This window comes from Heterocephalus glaber, unplaced genomic scaffold (assembly GCF_053883595.1).
Source record: "Heterocephalus glaber isolate CG9 unplaced genomic scaffold, H.glaber_assembly_v1.0 deba00001550, whole genome shotgun sequence".
NCBI lineage: Eukaryota > Metazoa > Chordata > Mammalia > Rodentia > Bathyergidae > Heterocephalus > Heterocephalus glaber.
This window is the reverse complement of record NW_028258343.1, coordinates 20,524,255-20,544,713: the sequence shown is the minus strand read 5'-3', so window position 1 is coordinate 20,544,713 and position 20,459 is coordinate 20,524,255. Positions and strand designations below refer to the sequence as shown.

General features: G+C 43.9%; 1 protein-coding gene and 1 long non-coding RNA gene across 8 annotated transcripts in view; one reads left to right on the top strand and one right to left on the bottom strand.

The window, feature by feature from the left end:
- Window positions 1-9,402: 9,402 nt before the first annotated feature.
- Window positions 9,403-11,974, bottom strand: LOC110344985 (uncharacterized). The gene is made up of 2 exons (XR_002387996.2): window positions 9,850-11,974; window positions 9,403-9,679 (listed from the first exon to the last, which is right to left on the bottom strand). It is a non-coding gene; the product is annotated as an uncharacterized LOC110344985 (long non-coding RNA).
- Window positions 11,975-12,219: 245 nt separating this feature from the next.
- Window positions 12,220-20,459, top strand: part of Nkain2 (sodium/potassium transporting ATPase interacting 2) — a 927,662-nt gene continuing 919,422 nt past the window's right edge. For 2 of the 7 annotated variants that reach the window (XM_004860140.4, XM_087190288.1), the window contains exon 1: window positions 12,220-12,456. In XM_004860140.4, the coding sequence (XP_004860197.1) occupies window positions 12,403-12,456 (54 nt within the window). In that variant the 5' untranslated portion in view covers window positions 12,220-12,402. Of the gene's footprint in view, window positions 12,457-12,527; window positions 13,149-20,459 lie in introns of those variants that run through there. The other 5 variants (XM_013077926.3, XM_021240622.2, XR_205888.4 and 2 more) reach the window with 3 other exon arrangements.

Sequence of the window (20,459 nt, the reverse complement as noted above, 5' to 3'; positions counted from 1 at the left end):
TATTTACTTACTATCATAGATAATGGGATGTACTGAGAATATAGAAATGTTTTGAGTTCAGTGTGAATCTATGTTAAAAGTATCACTTTTTCAACTTGAAAACAGTGGTTCTATAAAGTGTTTGAAATTTTGTTACTTTAATTTTTCAAAGACTTAACTTTTATCATCTACAATCAAGATTATTATCAGTCTTAGTCACTTTCTTTGCCACTAGGACAAAAAACACAACTCCAAGAAATCAAAAGAAGAGAAGTTTATTTTGCCTTGCAGTTTCAGAAGGTGCAGTGCATTCTGAGCCAGCTCAACCTCAGAATCAGCATGGCAGAGGGGCTTGGCAAAGAGAAGCTGCCCCTGGCATGGCTGTCAGGAAGCAGAGAGGGGAGGAGGCAGGAGCTGGGAAAGGAAGTAGACCCTTCACTTCCAGGTCACGCCCCCAGTGACCTGCCTTTCTCATCTGCCCCAACTTCCAACCAGCAGTCGGCTATCATGCCACATCCTCTGCCAAAAGCCCAGCCTATGAGGCCATGAGGTCTTTGGGGGACACTCATGATCCCAATCATGGCAGTCACCTATGAAAAATATCATAATAGATGATAAGTTCCTAATAGTTGGAAGTTCTAGGAAATAGTTGGATAGTTGCTAAGAAGTGCTGATGGCTCCTTTTATCAAGTTCATTCCTAGACCAGAATTGTACTGTAACACTGACCTTGTTTTCTGACCACTTTCTGGATTTTACAGTTTCATGTCAATAGTCAGTGTCACCTTGAATTTTCGCTGTCGGATGCTTTTTACAAAAATAAAATAAACCCCCAAATTTTTCTCTTTTACATCTATTTTTCCTTCTAGCCCCATGTTCCAGTCCAAATGTGAAGTCTCATCTATGAATCCTTTAATGCTCATTGGGTCAGTCAGGATCAAGCAGATTTCAAGTAATCCTCTTTGCACTTGCCTCCTTAGCTAGCCTAAATTATTAGGAGATGGTGAATTATTTCACTCTGGGTGTGGATGGCACTAATGCTTATCATAATCTGGTATCTAATGTGGAGAATGTGAAACCTACTGTCAAGCATGGCCAACTAAATACTGGATTGAAGACTTTGGAAGTTTTGCTGAAGCCCGTGGAAGTATCTATCATCTATTGATTCAGACCATCACCTGACCACGAAAGCAATGCTAGAGACAGATGACTTGTCAAAGAGCGCTGAATCTACTTCATGTGCTCAGAGCTAGGGATGAACACATTATGTAAAGTCAACTGGATTAATGTGATCTCTTAATTTTAAAAAGTGTTAATTACCAACTCTTTCAGGAAGAAAAGTCCCAGGAGTTGGAATGAAACCCTCACTGGTGTACACCATGGCCCGACACAGCCACGCATTTTTCTGGGTGTAGGATTGGGCACTGAAGCAGCAGAAACCTAAATGGCAGAGTGACTGCCAGCCACTAGGAACCATCAGCCTTAGGTTGCTACGTTATGGCTGCACAAGTTCGACCAGGGAGGATCCAGACGAGCATGCGGGTGCAGGACATTGTCACCCACCTGCTTTGGGTCTGGAGCCTGTCCTGGGGGACGGGTTAGGTCTCACCCACCCCGAGGTCTCTGAGTGCCCACAGGACGGTCTGAGAAGGCTGCCTGGGCACGTTGATCAGCCCACAGCCAGCACTGTGCTGGGTGCTGAATGTGGGAAACAGACAGCCCTGCAGCCAAGTCCAGGCTCTTCGAGGGCATGCTCTGAGAAGAGTTGCTCAGAGGCTTCACCCTAAAAAAACCTGAAGAGTGAGTGGTTCTCTGCCTTCTGACCTCATAGACAGAAACCTGCCCCGGAAGTCTCTATCAACTGCCAGCTGCGGTCAGAGGGCTGGGATTAGAAATCAAGGAAGAAGTCAAGAGAGAAAGTGGAGATTTATGCTCTAAATAGATATACATGCTACTTTAGGATTAAGTTTATACTGCCCAATAATTAAATTCAAATGATTCCTGTCTTATAACCTTCTTACGTTTTTTAACTTTTCTAGCATCCACCTGGTGTATATACTATGGTATGGTCCTCACTTTATATACAAAGATTAGAAAATCTAAGACAGTTCAGAGTTATAGATTGTAGACAAACAAGGAGGAACTAAACGCAGGGCTGCTGGCTCCAAACCCATCTTCTACACCTTGTCCTGGGTGGCATTTGTACCGTCTTCTACCAGCTCAATGAGGGAGTGGATCACATAACTGGGCTTTGGAACCTGCCATGCCTCTCCTACTTCCTTGGTTTTCTGCAAACTGCTTAATCTAAGCCTCAGTTTCCTTCCTTGTGGTATGGGAAGGAGTAGTGGTATTTATGACAGGCGTCACTGTGAGAAATATATGGAAAAGTGCGTAAAGTGACCAGTATGGAACTTGCAACCTGATTAGCACCCAGTAAGTAAGTAGACAGTCGATGAAACAGAGAAAAATAGGGGTAGAGAGGGAAGGGGGAGAGGGAAGGAGGGAGGAAGGGAGAGAGAGAGAGAGAGAGAGAGAGAGACAGAGAGAGAGAGAGAACCAGGAAGAGGAGGGGAAGGAGAAGGAAAAGGAGAAAAGGAGGAAGAGGAAGAAGGAGAAGAAGGGGACAGAGAAGGAGGAGGAAGAGAAGAAAGGCAGGAGAGGAGAGGGGAGAGAGAGAGAGAGATGCAAGATCAACATTAAATATACCAAGGAGCTGCTTATTTATAGGAACTCTGGCAATACGGTGCCAATTATGCCTGAAAATCTGGATTTCCATGTCTTTCTTGGAGTGTTATTTTCCATGCTATATTTTTAAACTGTAGAATTATAGTATTTGGCCTCAGATAATGCAGAGAATTAGAAGTTACTTTATTCTCTATTACCATATAGGTCCTTCTGTGTTTTATTATGTTTGGTATAACCTCCTGTTTAATTCGAGAGTGAATGCTATACAGATAAACATGGAGTGAGGACAGGATGTCCTCTACTTTGTATAAGAACTGAGAAAGTATGACTTGGGTGTTTATAATTATAAAATATTATATTAACAAACATATCAGAATAAAGTGTTTTACTATCTGAATTTTGAGAATAAAGTATACGTGAAATATTTGAAAGTGAATATCACAGCTCTCCTTGAAAATACTTTGTGACCTGTTAGACATTGGGTATTTGTTAGTCATTATTGCTTCCCAATTTTATCAAACATGAAAACCATCATAGTTCATTAAACTCTTGTCTGTAATGTATATGGCTTTGTTCCTTTCACCTAAACACCTAAAGCATTATATAGCTTATAATACTTCCTCATTGGCAAAGAAGATAATAAATTCTTCCAAAAATCATTTTAGTTGTTTAAAATAAATGTTTTTGGAATCTCCACTTTTTTTTTTTTTTTTTTTTGGTGCCGGGGATCGAACTTGGGTCCTTGTGCTTGTGCAGCAGGCGGCAAAACCACTGAGCTAAATCCCTGGCCCCTGGAATCTCCACTTTTGAGATCTGTCTCAGAAAACACTCTTTCTTTAAAAGATTTCAAGCTTAAGGCATTGACGATTTTGCCACCATGTGAAATGTGAAACTGTAGTTACCATAAGGCACAGGGCAGGAGCATGTGATAGTGTAAACGTCGCTTGTGCAATGAAGTCCTGAAGTCTTGTAGGAGAAAGAAGAAAATGCACATGGCTTTCCATCTTCCTGGGAGCCAGGAAATAATAATTAGTAGTACTGTAGCCTTACTAGGAAGACTACAAACAACTCTAAGAAATGTCAACTTTCAGTAATCTCTATGATGTTTTAAAAGTAATTATACGAAGATGTTCCTGGCTTTGTCCTTTTCCCAAACATTCTAGTATATCATGGAAAATGGCATTGCCTAATTTTATATGACTATTAAAATAGACACATTCTACTTTTCTATCCCCATCTTTTCATCCAAATTGGCGTGTTCTTATGGGAATATACAAAAAAATCAAATAAGTTATGAGCATAAGTATACTCACGTATCTTAAGACATTTGAACTAAAGCATTATAAGAAGTAGTGAAGACCGAGTGTGCACTACGTGTGTCCAGAAATGCGGGTACTGACACACGTGGGTTTGAGTATGAGGTCACCTATGTCAGCGTATCCACCAATAAGAATGGATCTTCTAATCTTAGAATTCCAATATGAAAATACTCCTCGCCAAAAGAACTGTAGAATGTTAAATCCATTTTACATGTTTCCATTGTCAAAGGTCAAAACCAAAACCCAAACCAAACAAGGTCTATTATCTGATACTTCAGATTGAAAATATGTTTGTACACATCTTAGCCACAGCAGGCAAACATGGATCCGTGCTTTCTGGCCTTGGCTTTTGGTGGGTCACTGTACTTTTTTCCTTTCTCCCCAATCCATCGCATGTGGAGCTGGTGAGGCAACCTGTCTGGGACATGGCTGTTGTCACTATTTGCTGACAACAAGTAGTGTCACTTTGGCCTGAGCAGGCTTAAATACCATGGGTCTGCTCCACCCTGGTGGCAATGGCTTTTACCTCCTCAGAACTGCCCTGGCCTTCAGCCCCAACCTGCTGATGTGCAGCTTGGCTTGGCTCTTAATAATCTTTCTTTTTGTTACAGTAATCTTTTGAGTCTCTCCTCGGCTTCTGAATCTTTGTCCCTAAAGGTGGAATCTGAGTTCTGTCACCTAACTGCAGCTGTTAACAAGTGTCACAGTTTTGTTTCCTTGTTGCTGGCTGCTCTCTCCCTGTACTGCACCTCTGTCACTGTTTCCTCTTGGAAGAAAGATGATATGGGTCAAGGAAAGTCCTGACTGGCAGGGAGAGGAGAGCTGAGGGAAGGCATCTGAGTGGCAGGGTAAGAATAACTGACACAGAAGAAGGTGTTTCACGGTCTCTTCTCCCCAGGTCTGGTTCAGGATGAAATCTCTGTATGGAGGTAAAGTTGGCAAGGTGGTTGGACAGAGGGAAGCCTGGGTGGACTTCTTCAGGGTCCCCCGAACTTCTATGTCACAGGTGAGTAGTACCCTAAAAGTCCCCGTGGCAGGCAGTGCTGGCTGGAGATGCCCCTGGTAGTCCGGTAAGGCTCAGAGGGCTGGTTATCAGCCCAACAGTATTGTCACTCATGAGAAGCTGATGTGATTTAAAGTTCGTGCTCAGGTAGTCTTGGCAAAAAGGAATACATGCAGCCAAAGATGCTTTGAGACTTGGCGCCTCGGTGTCCCTCCCTCCAGAGAACACTACGAGGAGTCATCAAGGATGCCCCACATTTGCCAGCAGAGGCCCAGCAAAGCCCAAGAAGTAGGTGAGAATCACTGTTTTTACCGTCAGTCCCCGAATGGGCTGTGGGTCCTGAAGAGCAGAGACCATGCTGAAGGATCCAGCTTAATCCAAAGGCCGCCTCCTTCATTCCCTTCAGATTTTAAAGGGACAATGTGAATTCAGCATCTGACTGAAGGACACACCCTGTTCTCTCAAAAAGTGAAGATAAATATTTGATTTGAATATTATGTTTCTATTACGGACATCTACACTATCAAGAAGACGCAGTTGTGCTTGGGACTCATCTTTCTTCCCTCAAGAAGCTCAAAACATACCCCAGTATAAGAATTTTGAATTAATCCTATTTTAAGTAACTGTACCACATCTATCTCCCTAGCATTTCTCTTTGCCACAGCCTAATATTCTATTAAATTGGTGTTTATTAGGGTTGTAGAAGAATAAACTATGTAATGCACAGCAAATAAAGAAATTTTACAGTAACTACATTATCTGGAAAAATACTTTCAAGCTATGTAATACATCTTAATTACACAGGGAAAATGTAGAGTGCATTGCTATTGCCTCACTGAAACCTAGCCATTTGTTTAGTCTCATTCTAGAGTGGTTTAAATACTTGATTCCTTATCTCATACTTTTAGCAAATGAATTCCAATTTTTAACTTTTATTTAGGTGGATAGAATAGGATTTCTCTATTTGCCTTGTCCACAGAATATAAACCCAAAGTCCAGTTATTAATTTTATTTTTAAATTCAATTCCCGTTAACTCAGAACAGTGATTTCTTTTATGTTCAATTATGGACTATCTGAAATATTAATATAAAGATAACTTTACATTTTAACACAATAGCACTGATGCCTAAATTACTTAACTATTTATTTATTTATTTATTTATTTATTTATGGTACTGGGGGTTGAACGCTGGGATATTGCCTTGAGCTACATCCCAGAGCTTTCCTTGTTGTTGTTGTCTTGTTTTCATTGTGTTTTGAGATACAGTCTTGCTAGCTGCCGGGAATTTAGCTCAGTGGCTCTGCCACCTGCCCTCACAAGTGCAAGGTCCCGAGTTGGATCCCTGGTACCGCCCCCCCCAAAAAAGTCACGAGATAGAGTCTTGCTAGTTGTCTGTGCTGCCCAGACCGGGCTCTACATTTTGATCCTCCCGCCTCTGCCTTCCAGAATGCTGTTGCTGCAGGAGTGTTCCCCTAATTAAGACAGCAAGTTTCCTTGAACTGTATTTCAAAAGCCCACATAATTTGAAACCTGGCCTTCACGTTCCTTAATGTTCTGTCACCAGTGAGGGGGGCTCTAGGTTGCCCCCCTGCAAACAAGGTGGGCTTAAACTTCTGGTTACTACGGAAGGGCACGGAGGAGAGGGCTGCGTGATTCTTGCAGTCAGTGGCACACCACAGGTGTCACAGGTAGGGGCTGTGCCAGCAGCCCTCCTGGTCTGGTCTCGAAGTCTTTCTGGCACATGTGTGTATGTTTGTGTGTGGCTGAGAATCTCCTCCGGGGTCCCTTGCCCAGCATGAAGCCCCCTCCAGACCCGGCGTCTTCCCAGTGTGGGCCGCAGCCACTACAGCACGGAGACCAACTTCTCCAGTGCCCCTTGGAATTCCTGGCCCGCGGAGCCCCAAGCAGAGCACAGTGACTGGACACCATGTCTGGAGTGGGCTGTTCCACAGCAATAGTAACTGCACCACTGGGCTTATCATTACCCTTACTTCTTGATTCTTCGTGTTAAAAAATATCAGCACAAATTAGAGGAAAATAAAATTACTAAAATATGGCCTTTCTAGATTTCTGACAAATGTTTTCATTTCTAAGATGACATGTATTCTAAGATAATTTACTAAAATTATATCTGAGGTTCATATGTTTGTGACATAATTATATTGTCATGCTTAAAATAACCCCTACTGTGATTGAAATGTTAAAAATATTCAACTTAATGCATAAAGTGGATCACCAGCAAATAGGGACTCAGATCCCAGTACAGGTTGAGTATCGTTTAACAGAAATGCTTGGGACCAGACGTGTTTCTGATTTTGAATTTTGAAAATTCACATTTGTGCATATTTGTATATTCAGAATGAGGTAACTTGTTAATGGGACCCCAAGTTTATGCTTCATTCAAATTCATACACATAGCCTGGAGATAATTTTATACAATATTTTTAAATAATTTTGCACCCTAAATCATTTTATGGTGTGGGATTTTCCCTTTGTGGCACCATCAGTTCCCCAAAGTTTTCATGTGTATCATTTCAGATTTCAAAAGAGGAGAGCCCGACTTGTTGGTCCCCTGAACCCGACCTGCTGTTGTATTTATCATTTACTTAAATTGAAGCCATTTAGCTCAGGAGGACATAACCCGCATTCAATACAAGTCTGGCCAGGCATAGCTGTGACTACAGCTCCAGTTCTTTCCCAAATCTGTCATTTCAGTTTAATTTCTCTTCCAAGTTTTCTCTCAAGGGCAGCAGTTTGGCTACAGAGATAAATGGATTTGTATTGCTATGGTTCTAGACTATGGAATCTGTCACTAGATAACTTTATTAGAAAATAGAATTAAACTTTCCAGAGGAATCATCCTAGGAAGATGAACGTCATGTGATATATTTGTAGTACAGTCCATTTTATCACCTCTACCAGGTATTTGATAATTGTTACATTTAGGGAATCCAAATGGAAACAGAAAGAAAAAAGATTGTTTTAAAAAAGTGATAATATCTATTACCAGTAAAAGCTTATGACAAATAGCAGGTACATTGCCCACAGGTATAAACTGAGAATGCCGCCAGAGGAAATTTGGAATTATGCCTTATAATTTCTTTCATGTCTTTGAATCACAAATGATAACACAAGCCAAAACATGCTGACAAATTATTTATAAAATTTCTAATATTGAAACATTGGAAGCAAGCTATCTTGGTTCCCTATTGCTGTTATATTGCCATGAATTTGGTGGTTTGGGATGATACATACTTGTCATCTTCTGGGTGGGGATTGCAGAAGTCTGGCCTGGGTGTCCAGGCTACTACAAAGCTGAGGGCATGGAGAGACTCCTTCCACAGCTCACAGGGAGGGGCCCTTACCTGTGCTGTCCCTGTCACTGGACCCATGGCTGTGGTGCTATTCATTACCTTTGCCCTTTTCCACCTTGGAATATTTTCTGCTCTTAAAGGCTCATGTGATGAGAATCAGGCCCACCAGGATAATCCTAAATACTCACCCATCTCAAGGCTCTTAATCAATTTTGAAAAATCTGTTGTATCAAAGGAGGTGACAGTTTCACAGCATAGTCATAGGTTCCAAATATAGCAGTGGACATTTTAGGGGGTCATTATTCTAACAAAAAAAACTATAGATATGAGGGAAATTATAAATACAGTGGACTCTCTAGTAATGATCAACCCAACATATAAACAACTTGGGGTACCACCAGAATTTTAGTTTTTACTTACTACCAAAGTCTTGAGTTACAACCTGAGTGTCGGCTGCTTGTGCTTCCAGATGGTCTAAGATACAGATTTAACCCTTAGAGAGTTCTGGAAGGAACATGACAGCATCCTTTCCTGTGTGGGGTTGAGAAATCCGGGCCACAGTCTTTCTAAGGACACTGAGATCTGCATGTACACAGGAGAGAGACTTTGAAAGCTGTGTAGAGGAGCCTGAGCCTTCATTAACCAACTTGAGTTACAACCAACCTTCGAGAACTAATTAATTTCGTAAGTCAAGGGTCTATTATAATTGGGATAGTTGGTATTTTGTAAGATATTGAAGCTCTATGGTATGCAGAATAATGATAATAATCTTAAAGGAGTAATTAAGTTTATATGCACTGTTCTGAAAGCTTTGCATATGTTAACATTTACAATGACCCTACAAAATACATGTATTATTATTGCTCCCATTTTATAGGTAAGAATAAAAGGCACATTTCTCTAAGATTACATGATTGGTAAATAGCAGAGTGTGGATTAGGAAACTAAATTGTCTGCAGAGTCCTTGAGTTTCATAATTAACGATCTGGATATATGTTCCTGGTACAACGTTAAGTTAAAAGAAAGTTAAATTATGCAAAATATCCTGTTTGTGTAAAAACCAATTTGTGCAAAAATGTTGGAAATTATTTCTGGACAGAAGTACTGAATGATTATTTTCTTTTTATTTACTCTCAACATTTAAAAATACTTTTATTTTCCTAATAGCTATTATCATGCAAACAAGGAGAGCTGGCTTTGTGGTTGTAAGGTAACTGCTGTCCTTATTTCACACGGTTATGGAGGGGACAGAGTAGAACTGAGAGGGAAACCACTCAGGGTCTCAGCTCCAGCCTTGGGCTTTGGCTCCAGCTGAAGCCAGTGTTGGCAGACTGGCATTCGCTCAGTGTCTACGCACCGACTTCAGGCCCTGAGTTGTCCTGAAAGATAGATGAGATAATAGGTGAGAAACAACCTTGAGAAGTACTTTAAAGCAAGCTGCCAAGGGGAGCCAGATGGAGGTGTAGAATGTGTGACATACTTTCCCCACAGAAGCAAGGTAATTAACAATAGTTATGTCATCAGGCTAGTCAAGGAAAGCCCTGAGTACCTTAGAGCTGAATAGTTTATGACCTTCTTTCTGAATAAAAATGCAATCGACATTCCAATTTGAGACATCTCTCCCATCCATGCACTTCTCTGAACCAGCCGCGCGTCTCTGGGTTGTGATTAATGCTTCTTTCACTAACGCACTCGGTTCCAGGGACACAGGAAATGGAACAAGAAGGGCACAGCCTCCTTAAGGAGTGGAATTTCAGGCTGTGTCTCTAACTAGGGTGACTTTCTTTGAGTCAGGCATTAGCCACACTGTATTTAAAGGCTGTGATGTGAATTTAGAGGCAACAAAATACATGTGGCTTTTCCTTGTAATATTTCTGTCATTATTCTTCGATAAAATTCCCAAATAATGAGAAGTATAGTGACATCGCCATAAGGGAGGATGACACAGTGGCTTGGAAGCATGTTGGTGTCCCACAGAGGTGCCTTCAAAGTTAATTCTGCCACTGAGAACATGTATGCTTCCGGTCAAAACACTCCATTTCTCTTTTAGTCACCGTGTGAGGCATCGTGCTATCTCATGGGTTTGCTGTGATGAATGAATGAGAGGTAAATTTTGCAGTAAGATAGTAGGTGCACACAGTACATGTTCAACGTTGATAACATTTATGGTTCACTCTTCCGAGAACACTGGGCAGGTGACCCATCAAGAATAAAGGCCCTTGGAGATTGCTTCAGGGTGGGATTTTCAGGAGGCAGGCCCTGGTGCAATTTCAGCACAGTAGTTAATTATGAAGGTGATCCCAGGGAAACGGAACAGGGAATAAGCAAGGAAGGGTAGACAACCCGTCCAGATTCCATGAATGTGCAGGTCACCACTATGGACAAGTGGGGCTCCATCACCATGGGGATGCTAATGGTGTAGAACACAGCACATCCCGGAGTGTCCATCTGTAGGCTGAAGAACCTGGAGTCTTTATTCACTATTTCCCATCTAGTACTCGGTTTGTCTCAGGACTACAATTTCACTTTCCAGTCAAGCACCTCCTAGGTCAAGAAAACAGAGTCCCAAGCGCTTACAAGAAGGATGGTAAGTACTGGAAGGACTTGGCCCATGGGCTACAGATGAGGGAGTGACGCAGTCAGCTGCAGATAGTTTTATGTTTTCCTTTTACCCGCACGCACAGACATTACCGAGGCAGTTGCTGATGGAAGGAAACCACTTTGGGATTACGGGTAGATCCACACAAGTGCACTATTGCTGTCAATTTAAAAATGTAATAGAATGCGCCTCACAATACGACATCTATTTCAATATTCAGCGCTAGCACAGAGTACAGCTTTATTTGTTTGGGAAAGTGCAGTACTTACCATCAAGGAGTTATAGGACACCTAATCTGTGTGTAAAGGCAGAATAATAACTGCAAGAAACACTTGCTACTGGATACCTCTGGCTTCCATGTCACCCGAGACTGTAGAGTACCTCGTGCCTGTCAAGCCTTGAGTGGGCAACACAGGGCACACATTGGCTCCTGGAATTTCATTAAAGGTTGAAAGCACTTTTTAGAAGAAAGGTTCATTTACAGATGGGAAGATTTAAAAAGACACTCCCAGAACAGTAATAAAACATCCACATTCATACATTTAGCAAGTCAAATCCTGTTTCGGCTTTCGTGGGCTAAACCATTTCTGCGAATTCTGCCGAGACTTCTGCAGAACAGTCCTCGGGCCCCATTCGATCTCTTCTCTTTAGCCATTCAGATACATCATAATCTTTATTTTTTAAAAAAGCAATCCCTGGGGATCCTTACTGTGGACCCAGCACAAACTGTCCCGCACAAAAGCCCTTTTCTCAGTAGGGCCCAAGCCCATTTGCCCGGGCAATGGCAAGCTGTCCGCCTGACGCGGCCTCCTCGGCCTTCATTCACCTCTAGGCGAGGAGCGGGGAGGCGCCCGCCGGCCGCGCAGCTCCCCGAAGCGCCTCCTTTCCTCTCCGCCCGCAGGTGGCAGCAGCGGGCTCCGCAGCGGGCTCCGAGGTGCGGGCGGCGGCTGCCCTCGGCCGCGCTCCCCGGGACGGCCCGGAGCCCTCAGGGCGGCCGCAAAGTTGGAACAAGCACCGCGCCCGGCCTCAGGGTGGGCTCCGTGGGTCCGCGCCGGGGTGGGCATGGCGGGGCGCGCACGCTCTCCGCCCCGGCCCCCGCCCGCTCCCCCCTCCCGCCCCGGCCCGCACCCCCCCCGCCCGGACCGACCCCCCCGCCCGGACCCAGCCCGTCCCCCCCCCCCGCCCCGAACCCCGCCCCCGGGTCGCGCTCGCGGGCGGCACCGGCGGGCGGCGGCGGCCGCGCCAGGGGGCGCAGCGCGGCCCGTGTCCCCGCCCGGCCGAGGGCGCTGCCCACCGCCCGCCGCCCGTCCCCGGCCTCGCAGCCGCGGAGGTGTGCGCGGCTGGCCCGCCGCCCGCGGGTCCTAATGCCGCTCCCCGCCTCCCGCCGCCCGCCGCCCTCGCCAGCCAGGTTCGCCGCGCCGGTCCCGCGCGCTGATTGGATAGAGAGGGGGCTCGACGGTGGCCGACGCGGGACAGGCGGCTGAGGCAGGGGTCTCGGAAACCATGGGTTACTGCAGCGGCAGGTGCACGCTGATCTCCGTCTGCGGCATGCAACTGGTAAGTGGCGCGCGGGTCCGCGCCTCGCCGCCGCGCCTCGGCCACGGTGGCCGGGGCTGTGCTGCCGAGGGTCCGCGGGAGGAGGGCGGAAGACACTGGGGAGGAGGCGACCGCGGGAGCCGTGCTGCAGCCGGCCTGGGGGCGCGCGCCGGGGCGCCGCGGGCGAGGTCGGCCCTTCGCCCCCGACACCCCGCTCCCCACACAGTCCGGCCGCTGCGGGTTCAACTTGCTGTCTGGGATCTCTTTGAGCCCGGCTGGACGCGCCCCGGGCTCCTGCGCTTTGCGTTCCCATCCGCGCGCCGTGACGCTCACATGCATGTTACCACACAGGTGCGAGCCCAGCCGGGTCCCTGACTTCTGCTCTGCCTACTTCGTGCCCGCCTTTGTTTCTGCTTGGACCTGTGGTATTTTTCTAGGAATGTATTGTGTGACTTATGCCGGTCCGTAGACCACTATGTAGGGCAAACGGTTTGCTTGCAGCAGTCTGATGTAGAAGCCACCTTGAGTTTTAAAAGTATGTAGGCGAAGAGAAACACTTGCAGCAACTCAGAAACGGTTGCCAGAGACCGAAGCGGCAACCTTTAAATCACAATCATTACGCGCAAAGCCAGGAAAAAATACTCTGCGTTACATTGTGCGCGGTGTCGCTCCTGAAATAGACCCCGTGCTCTGATCCGATAGGATGGAGAATGGTGAGTACTTTTTGAGGAATGTTGTACAGTTGCAGAGAGGCAAGCATCCAGTCATGGAAAACGGCAGGTGTCCGAATTCCAGTTCCCTCAGGGCGAGGGGAGGAAGGGCCAAGGAGAGGGTGGCGCTGAAACTTGTACCACCACGAAGGGGTTAATTCGGTAGGCGGTTCTTGTGCACCTGTCATCGAATAGCTCTCCTTAGGAAGTATAGATTAATCGGAGTAGTCGTCCCCAGAGCTTACCAGTTGTTCCCTAAAGGCAGAGAGGACTCCAAGGCACAAGGAGATGTTTGTTTGGAAGTCCGTCAGTAGAAAGCGTTTGAAAGAAGAAAGATACGCCGCTGAATCTCACGGGAGAATTCTTCAAGTTGGCCTCACTGTTCTGAAGCTCAGAGTCTCTCTGTTGTTTGGTCGAATACAGTGTTGAGTTGAAGCGGTTTTGTTGCATTTTGACTCAGATGCTTTCTTCTCCAGAAAAGTTATGTGATGGGATGTATTTTGATCTGTGTGTGATGCACTTGTCCACTTAGTCATAAGCAAAAGAAGACGGACCTGTCAATGGAACATCAAAAACCTTACATTCGCTCAAGGATGTGTAAATTAGTTTGTTTTTATATGCTACAGACTCATATAAGTTTTTCAATAGAGTATTTTTTTGCTCTTGTTGATAAAGCTAATTAGAATAATGAAGTTGTTTACTTTATTAAATCACCCATGTAGACAAATAGTCCACATATATAAATGTTTTTTAAAGCTTTCATATTTTATATATGATTCAGAAAAGATTACATTTGCTGATTCACAGTGTGAAGCATAAAACAGAAGGAGCGGGCAGGTAGAGCATTCTTATGCTCTTTTCAATTTAAAAATTTTAGACCATGATCTAACTTTTAATCATTGATGTCATTGAGTCTTATTACTGTAGGAGGGAAATGTGTGTATCTGAACAAATAGCATTTTGTGTGATGAAAAAGAAGATGAACAACTTAGACCATGTCAGAAAAAACTGAAATATACCAGTGGGGAAGCTAAATACAGAAAGTTGCATGATAAAGCTTGAAGTTTCTTTGTGTGTGCACACCCATACATGAAACAATGTGTTAGAAAAGTGCTAAATCACTGAGGAAACACATCTGACTCATAGCTAAATTGTTTCACAAAATAGAGGTAGCCGTAGTCCAGAGCCCGCCCAAGCAGCAAGGGTACATAGGAAGCTTAAGGAGTATTTTATGCTTTATAGGTATCATGTGATTCCCCCAGTCCTGCGTTATGTGCCACCAGGATAATATAATTAGCAGCCATGTTAATGCAGATGCAGAGCAAAAAACAAAGAACAAAGGAAACCAGTTGTTTTGTGAGATGACATGATCAGATCTTAAAGACCTCAGAGATTGTCGGTCACTTTTGCTTCTTGGAAATATATTATTTAATTTGAAATAAAATAATTCGCTTACAAATTATAGTTGTAAAGCCCTGCACAAAAAAAGTAGAGGTATATGCTTTGCCTTTACTCTTTCTAGATTTTAATAACTTTTTGCACCTTTGTGCTATATGAGTAGATTGTTTTACAAACAAACTGTGTGACTAGTGTATATCATTAGCTAACAAAAATTCGTTTTGTTCACTTCTAAAGTGATTAGTGTGTGATCTTGTAACATCTGGGCAACTTTTTGGTGACTCGGCATAATTTTAGATTTGTTAAAATTGACTGAAGCCAAAGATAGTCTAATATCTTCATTACATGAACTTTCTTCATTACATAAGTAATCTCCAATCCTTTAAGCAGAGTATTTGTATTTTAATTAATTTAAAAGAATATTTACACGTGCCTTAGTTTGCAGCCAGTCTTAGGAGAAGACAAGATAACTTTTGCTATCATGGAGATGGGCATCTCATTTATCAGACTATTTTCCAGAGCATAACAGTATTTTAACAGTTTGATAAATGACAGACAGACACAAATAGTCCAGAGAAACGTGCTGGTAGGAATATATCTTTATTTTTAGTTATATTTTTAAAATGTGCATTTATTTTAATCTTTAACAGACTGCAACTGTAGAGAATCATATATTCTTTTAAAAAAATCAGAAACTCATTTTATGAGACAAAAAAATTACAGTTCCATACCAAAGAATTTCATTATAAAACTTCCATTTTATGAAAAAGTATATGACTCTACGTACCGTAAATTAAAATCTTGGAGCTTTGCGGTAACACCAGATTCAGATTTTAGGGTGAGTCTCATAAAAAGGGGCAGGGTCTCTGGAAACAGGTTTGCTCTGTGTGCAGAATCCGGGGTTTAAGCTCGTAATCTCAACAAGGTAATTTTCTTTTCATCATTGCTGTCTTTAATGCTCAGCAGCTGAAGATTTCATATAGTTGCAGAAGTCAGCACACTTGCAGGGATGGACTGGGCAGCACAGGTGAAGAACAGTGTAATTTTGTATTTAAAGCTTGGGACAGCTTGTGAGAAAGTTTACCTTCTCTTTTGCAGTGTTTGGTGGCATCAGAGTGCGTTCTATACACGTTGGGGGCCAGGATGTGGCTCAGCAGCACAGTGCCAACCTGGAAGTGCCAGGTCCTGAGTTTGATCCTCGGTACCAAAAAAATTAAATAAATAAATAAATAAAATAAACAAACAAATAAATAAATAAATGTTGGAAACCCCTGATATTTCTCAGTGAAAAAGTGCTCAGTCATAATATGGAAGACCATAACTGATTTTAGATGGAAAAGACAGCTTTATTTTCAAGTGGGGAAGCTCCAAATTGCCCACATTTTTGTATACCAGCCTCCTATGCAGCACAAAAGCCTATGTGTCATCCACTGTTGAAAGGAGTATGGATTTCCCTTCAGCAGATGAACACTCAGAGCTGCCATTCTTGCCCTGTGCTCTGTGAAATATTGCTGACTTGGAGCAGGTGCTCCTAGCAGTTAGTTAGGTTAGTGCACACGTGTGTGCAGCTGTGGGAACCATTGCATTTGAAGCTTAATTAAGAATGATGACTTGCTTTCTACGGCACAATTACTCAACATTTCAGAGACACGTGTATTCAGGAAAGGTCATGGGTTTGGAGACAGACTAAATACAAATTTTGTGTAATTACGGAGTATTGCAAATATTGTGAATTGGTGCCGTGTTCACAATTACGTGCGATCTGAGTACTTTTTAGGACTTAAAACATTAAAATGACGGGACTTACAGAGTGCAGGTGGAGTCTTGTGGTTTTCCTAAGACTCTGTCGAGAAGTTGGACAAGTCTTCACAAGTTTAGATGACAGGTGTTCCTGCGCAGATGCTTTTAAATTTCAGCTTCAAATGCCATCGGTAGAATCTGGAAGTTGTTAACTGACCTAATGCGAGGCAAAGGCTGAAAAGCCCCATGCCATGCTTTGTAAGCTTGTGGTGAAAAAGGGCATGCTCAGAGGTTAGCCAGGTTTCAGATAACTTTTCTTTCCCATGGTTTGTACTCTTCTACAAAAACACTTCTCAGCAAGTTCTTATTTTTAATTTATTTCCTTATAATTCAGCCCTACTCTGCTTTGTCTGGCATTTACCAACAGAGACACAGAGCTTTTTCCCCGAGCCCAGTCAGCTTCTTGGTTCACAAACCAAGTGGCTACTTCTCACACTGCCGTCCACGTCCACCTAACGCGTCACCACGCCCATTTGTGTGGTGGTCCCCTTCTTCCTCTGGTAGAGGCTGTCTGTGCGGAATGTGGGTCCCTCTAGCGGGGACCCCTGGTGACCAGTGGCCCAGAAACACACATGGGTGTTGCTGTGTCCTTGTCCCGGATGCGGCTTCAGTTTGAGGTGAGTTTTCTGCTTCCTCAGTCCAGAGCCTCAGAATGAAAGTCAGGGATGCCCTAAAACGGAAGCATCTATATGTACGTGCTTACAAAAATACAACCTGAGGGACAGAATCACTTTTTTTTTCTTTTTTGGTACTCGGGATTGAACTTGGGACCTTGCACCTGCGAGGCAGGCGCCGGAACCACTGAGCTAAATCCTCAGCCCAGAAGCACGTTTTTTATACTCCTATGTTCAAGCCAGAAGTAAACATTAAAGTTATAGCATAATGTGCATTAAACATTTTAGTAGCTAAAATTTTAAAGAATAATTTTTACCTGTTTTTAAATTTTATCAGTCCATGTTTGCAGTACATAATTATTACATTCACTGTAGGGAACTGGTGCATGTACAGAGCATATTTCAGTTCTTTTTTCCCCCTTCCCTTCACCCCCTTTTATTACTTCAGCATCAGAATCATTTATTTATCTTTTAGGATCTTGTAAAGTTAATTATAATATCTACAGATTGAAGAAAAAGCTATCTTGGAAAAGTTACAGATAAACTTACTTATGTGCATTTTGAAATGAGTTTTTCCAAGATTCTGTGTCTTTAATAACTTGGCATGCTTTTATAGTCTAGGTCTGTAAAATATTTACACGGCAATGCTGAGGTATTATTTACTGGACACCTGTTGAGTCTAAGTAAGGTTTGCTCTGTTTTCCAGGAGCCCTCTCCCATCATCCCCTGAGGCTGTAAGAGATTTTAACAGCCCCACTAACTGAGGAGGAAGCAGTGGCCTTAAAAGATCATGCAGCTCTCTCAGATCACCCCCTTAGTAAGAAAGTGGGAGAGCTTGGATTCAAACCCAGGTCTTTTGGATTTTGAACCTCCTGTGTCTCACTGCATGGCTTCTATGTAACAGAGAAAACCGGATCAGTGTCTTATATTTGCTTTACTAATGAAGGAAAGAAGGCTCCACCTCTGGATGGCTCGGCCCCACCGGACCACTCAGAGTCAACATGGGGCTGCGCTGGCTCCAGGAACCAGGGTTGATGTCAGGGTCCTATGCCCAACCTTCCTGCCACAGCTAATCTGTAGGTTCCCTACTCGTGGGCTGCTGCTGTGCACCCCGGAGAAGGAAAGCTGTGAGGCTTCTCGGCACAGGAAGCGCCCCTCTTGGTTCCCGTGGAGTTCAGCTGTTCCCGAACACCATGTAACATGGCTAGGGCTGCAGCCTAGCAGGTTACACTGCCTGTGTTCCTGTCATTATGGTGTTCAGGGCGGGAAAGAGGGCTACGGCCGCTCTGCATTTCTGGCCAACTCTGGAGGGATAGGTACAGTGCGTGGAATGCTATGTATGCCTAAAATAGACTCTGCGCAAAGATGTGTATTCATTTTTCTTAAATTCCTCTTTTTATTTAAAACTAATCTGTGGTGGATGTCCACAATGCAGAATGTTAATACTCGCCCTTGCTTAGGTGCTCCAAATCCTAAATCCATTCAGACCACTGTTATTCAGACTATTTGCCAACATTATTGCTGTTGGGAAGGTCTTCCACTAAATAGATTATCTGAAATACGTATTGATAAGCTGGAGTTCACTTGTTGAACATGAAGGTGGATTAAAATTCCCTGTAGGGCTTTTTAAACACAGATATTTTGACCCCAGCCCAGATTTTATGACATTTCAGGTCTAGGGTAGCCAGAGAATGTCCATTTCTAAGGAATTCCCAGGTGGTGCTGATGCTGTTGGGCCTTTACCAGGCTCTGAAAAGTACTGGCCTGTGATACAGAGTGAGTCCACGCTCCGTAGTGCTGCAGGAGTACATGAACCTGACTGTGAAATTTCCAACTCAATGAAATAATGAGCTCATTTCCTCCTTTGGCGTATTACTGATGTACAAGAACACTTTTATTCTGAACCCAATGTGAGTCTTTCTGACTCACAGCTTAGTCCTATTCAGAAGTTTAACATGTTACTTGAACCACCAATGGTAGAAACGGATCTAATCATTTTGACCGCCTTTTTACTAATAAAATTAATAACAACCCACCCGCTGGGACAGTCGTGCATATAGCATGGTGTCAGGTCATGTTCTAGTCCTGGCGGGAGGAGGTTTGCAGGCATGGGAGCCCCTGTAGCTAGCAGGTCTGCAGAGCACTGTTCCTGGCCAGTGGTGGACAAAGAGCAGCATCTGCACCCTGGAAGGAGAGCAGAGCTGGCTCCTCCAGCGCTGGTCCTTGGGAGTCGCCTGGGTTGCTGGGTGGGGAAGGGCCCTCTTTGTTTTCTAATCAGTGCCGGGCACCCTGGACAGTTCCACATTTAAAACCCTGACACTGCTTCATTCTTTGAAAACAAATGGTCTCAGTTTGGAATGGAGGGCTCCAATCAGTGTAGCCTACTCTTGTTCACAGAAGTCTTTGTTTGCATTTGTGTCACAGGAGTCATGCCATGGAAGAAGGGGACATTTCAAGTCTCCATTGCCAGCTGAGTCAGATGATGGCGGGATCAGTGTTGTAGCTGAGCTCTTCCATGGTGGGGACTTGTATGATGATCGACGGGGGCTTCTAGCCGTGGAGATGCAAAGTGGATCTCCAGCATATTATTTCTAGGAAGGACAGTTGCCGACACCACTGAGAAACAGAAGTGGGCAGCATCTGTGCAGGTCCCAGTGGAAGAGCACCCTGCGCTGTGCTGTGTGTCCCTGGGGCTGTGACCCCCCGGAGGGCTGTGACCCCTGGAGGGCTGTGTTGAAGGAACCCCTCTTCAGTGCTGCAGCCCGAGGCCTGGGGTCACCATCCCCAGATGGTTCATGATTCACACCTCTGACCTCATTCTCATTTGTCTCTAAGCTGGACCCAGGGCTCCCCTTCTGAACTCCGAGGGGCAGGGTCTCTGGATGGGTTTAATTCTAGTTATTAGAGATGCTGAGAGAGCTACATATTTGAGGTCTTCTGAAGCCACTGGGCATTTGGTAATACACAAATGTATATAAAGAGGGTTTATCTTTTTTTGTAATAAAATGAGCACAAATTTGATGATAGTGAACCTATAACTTGTGGTTCTCTAAAACACTAGCGCTATGTATAATAGTCTGTAACTCTTATCCTTATGAATGGGAATGAATAGCTTCATTTTTGTCCATCTTTTATAAAAACGCGGTGCCACGTTTTGCTTTTGGCCTGGTTTTCAAGGGCTCTTTCTTCCTTCTACAAGATTGAGGCAGTGTGGGGTGGAGGGGCTTGTAAATTTTCTTCAGAATGTACTTGTGGTTTTATCTGAAACTTTCCTGGGAAATTTCACAGGCTCCTAGAGATAGGGAACAGTGCTTTCTCCATTTACCATTTTGTACACTCACCTGGAATAGACACCTTTTCATCTACAGACATTTTCCCAAATCGGGTAAATGACACAGTTCAGTCTACCCTTGGTAAGTATAAATACTGTTACAACAGTGTTTAGTGGCATTCATTATATGCCTCTCATTTTAATCCTTAATGGAGACCTGTTGAATTTCAC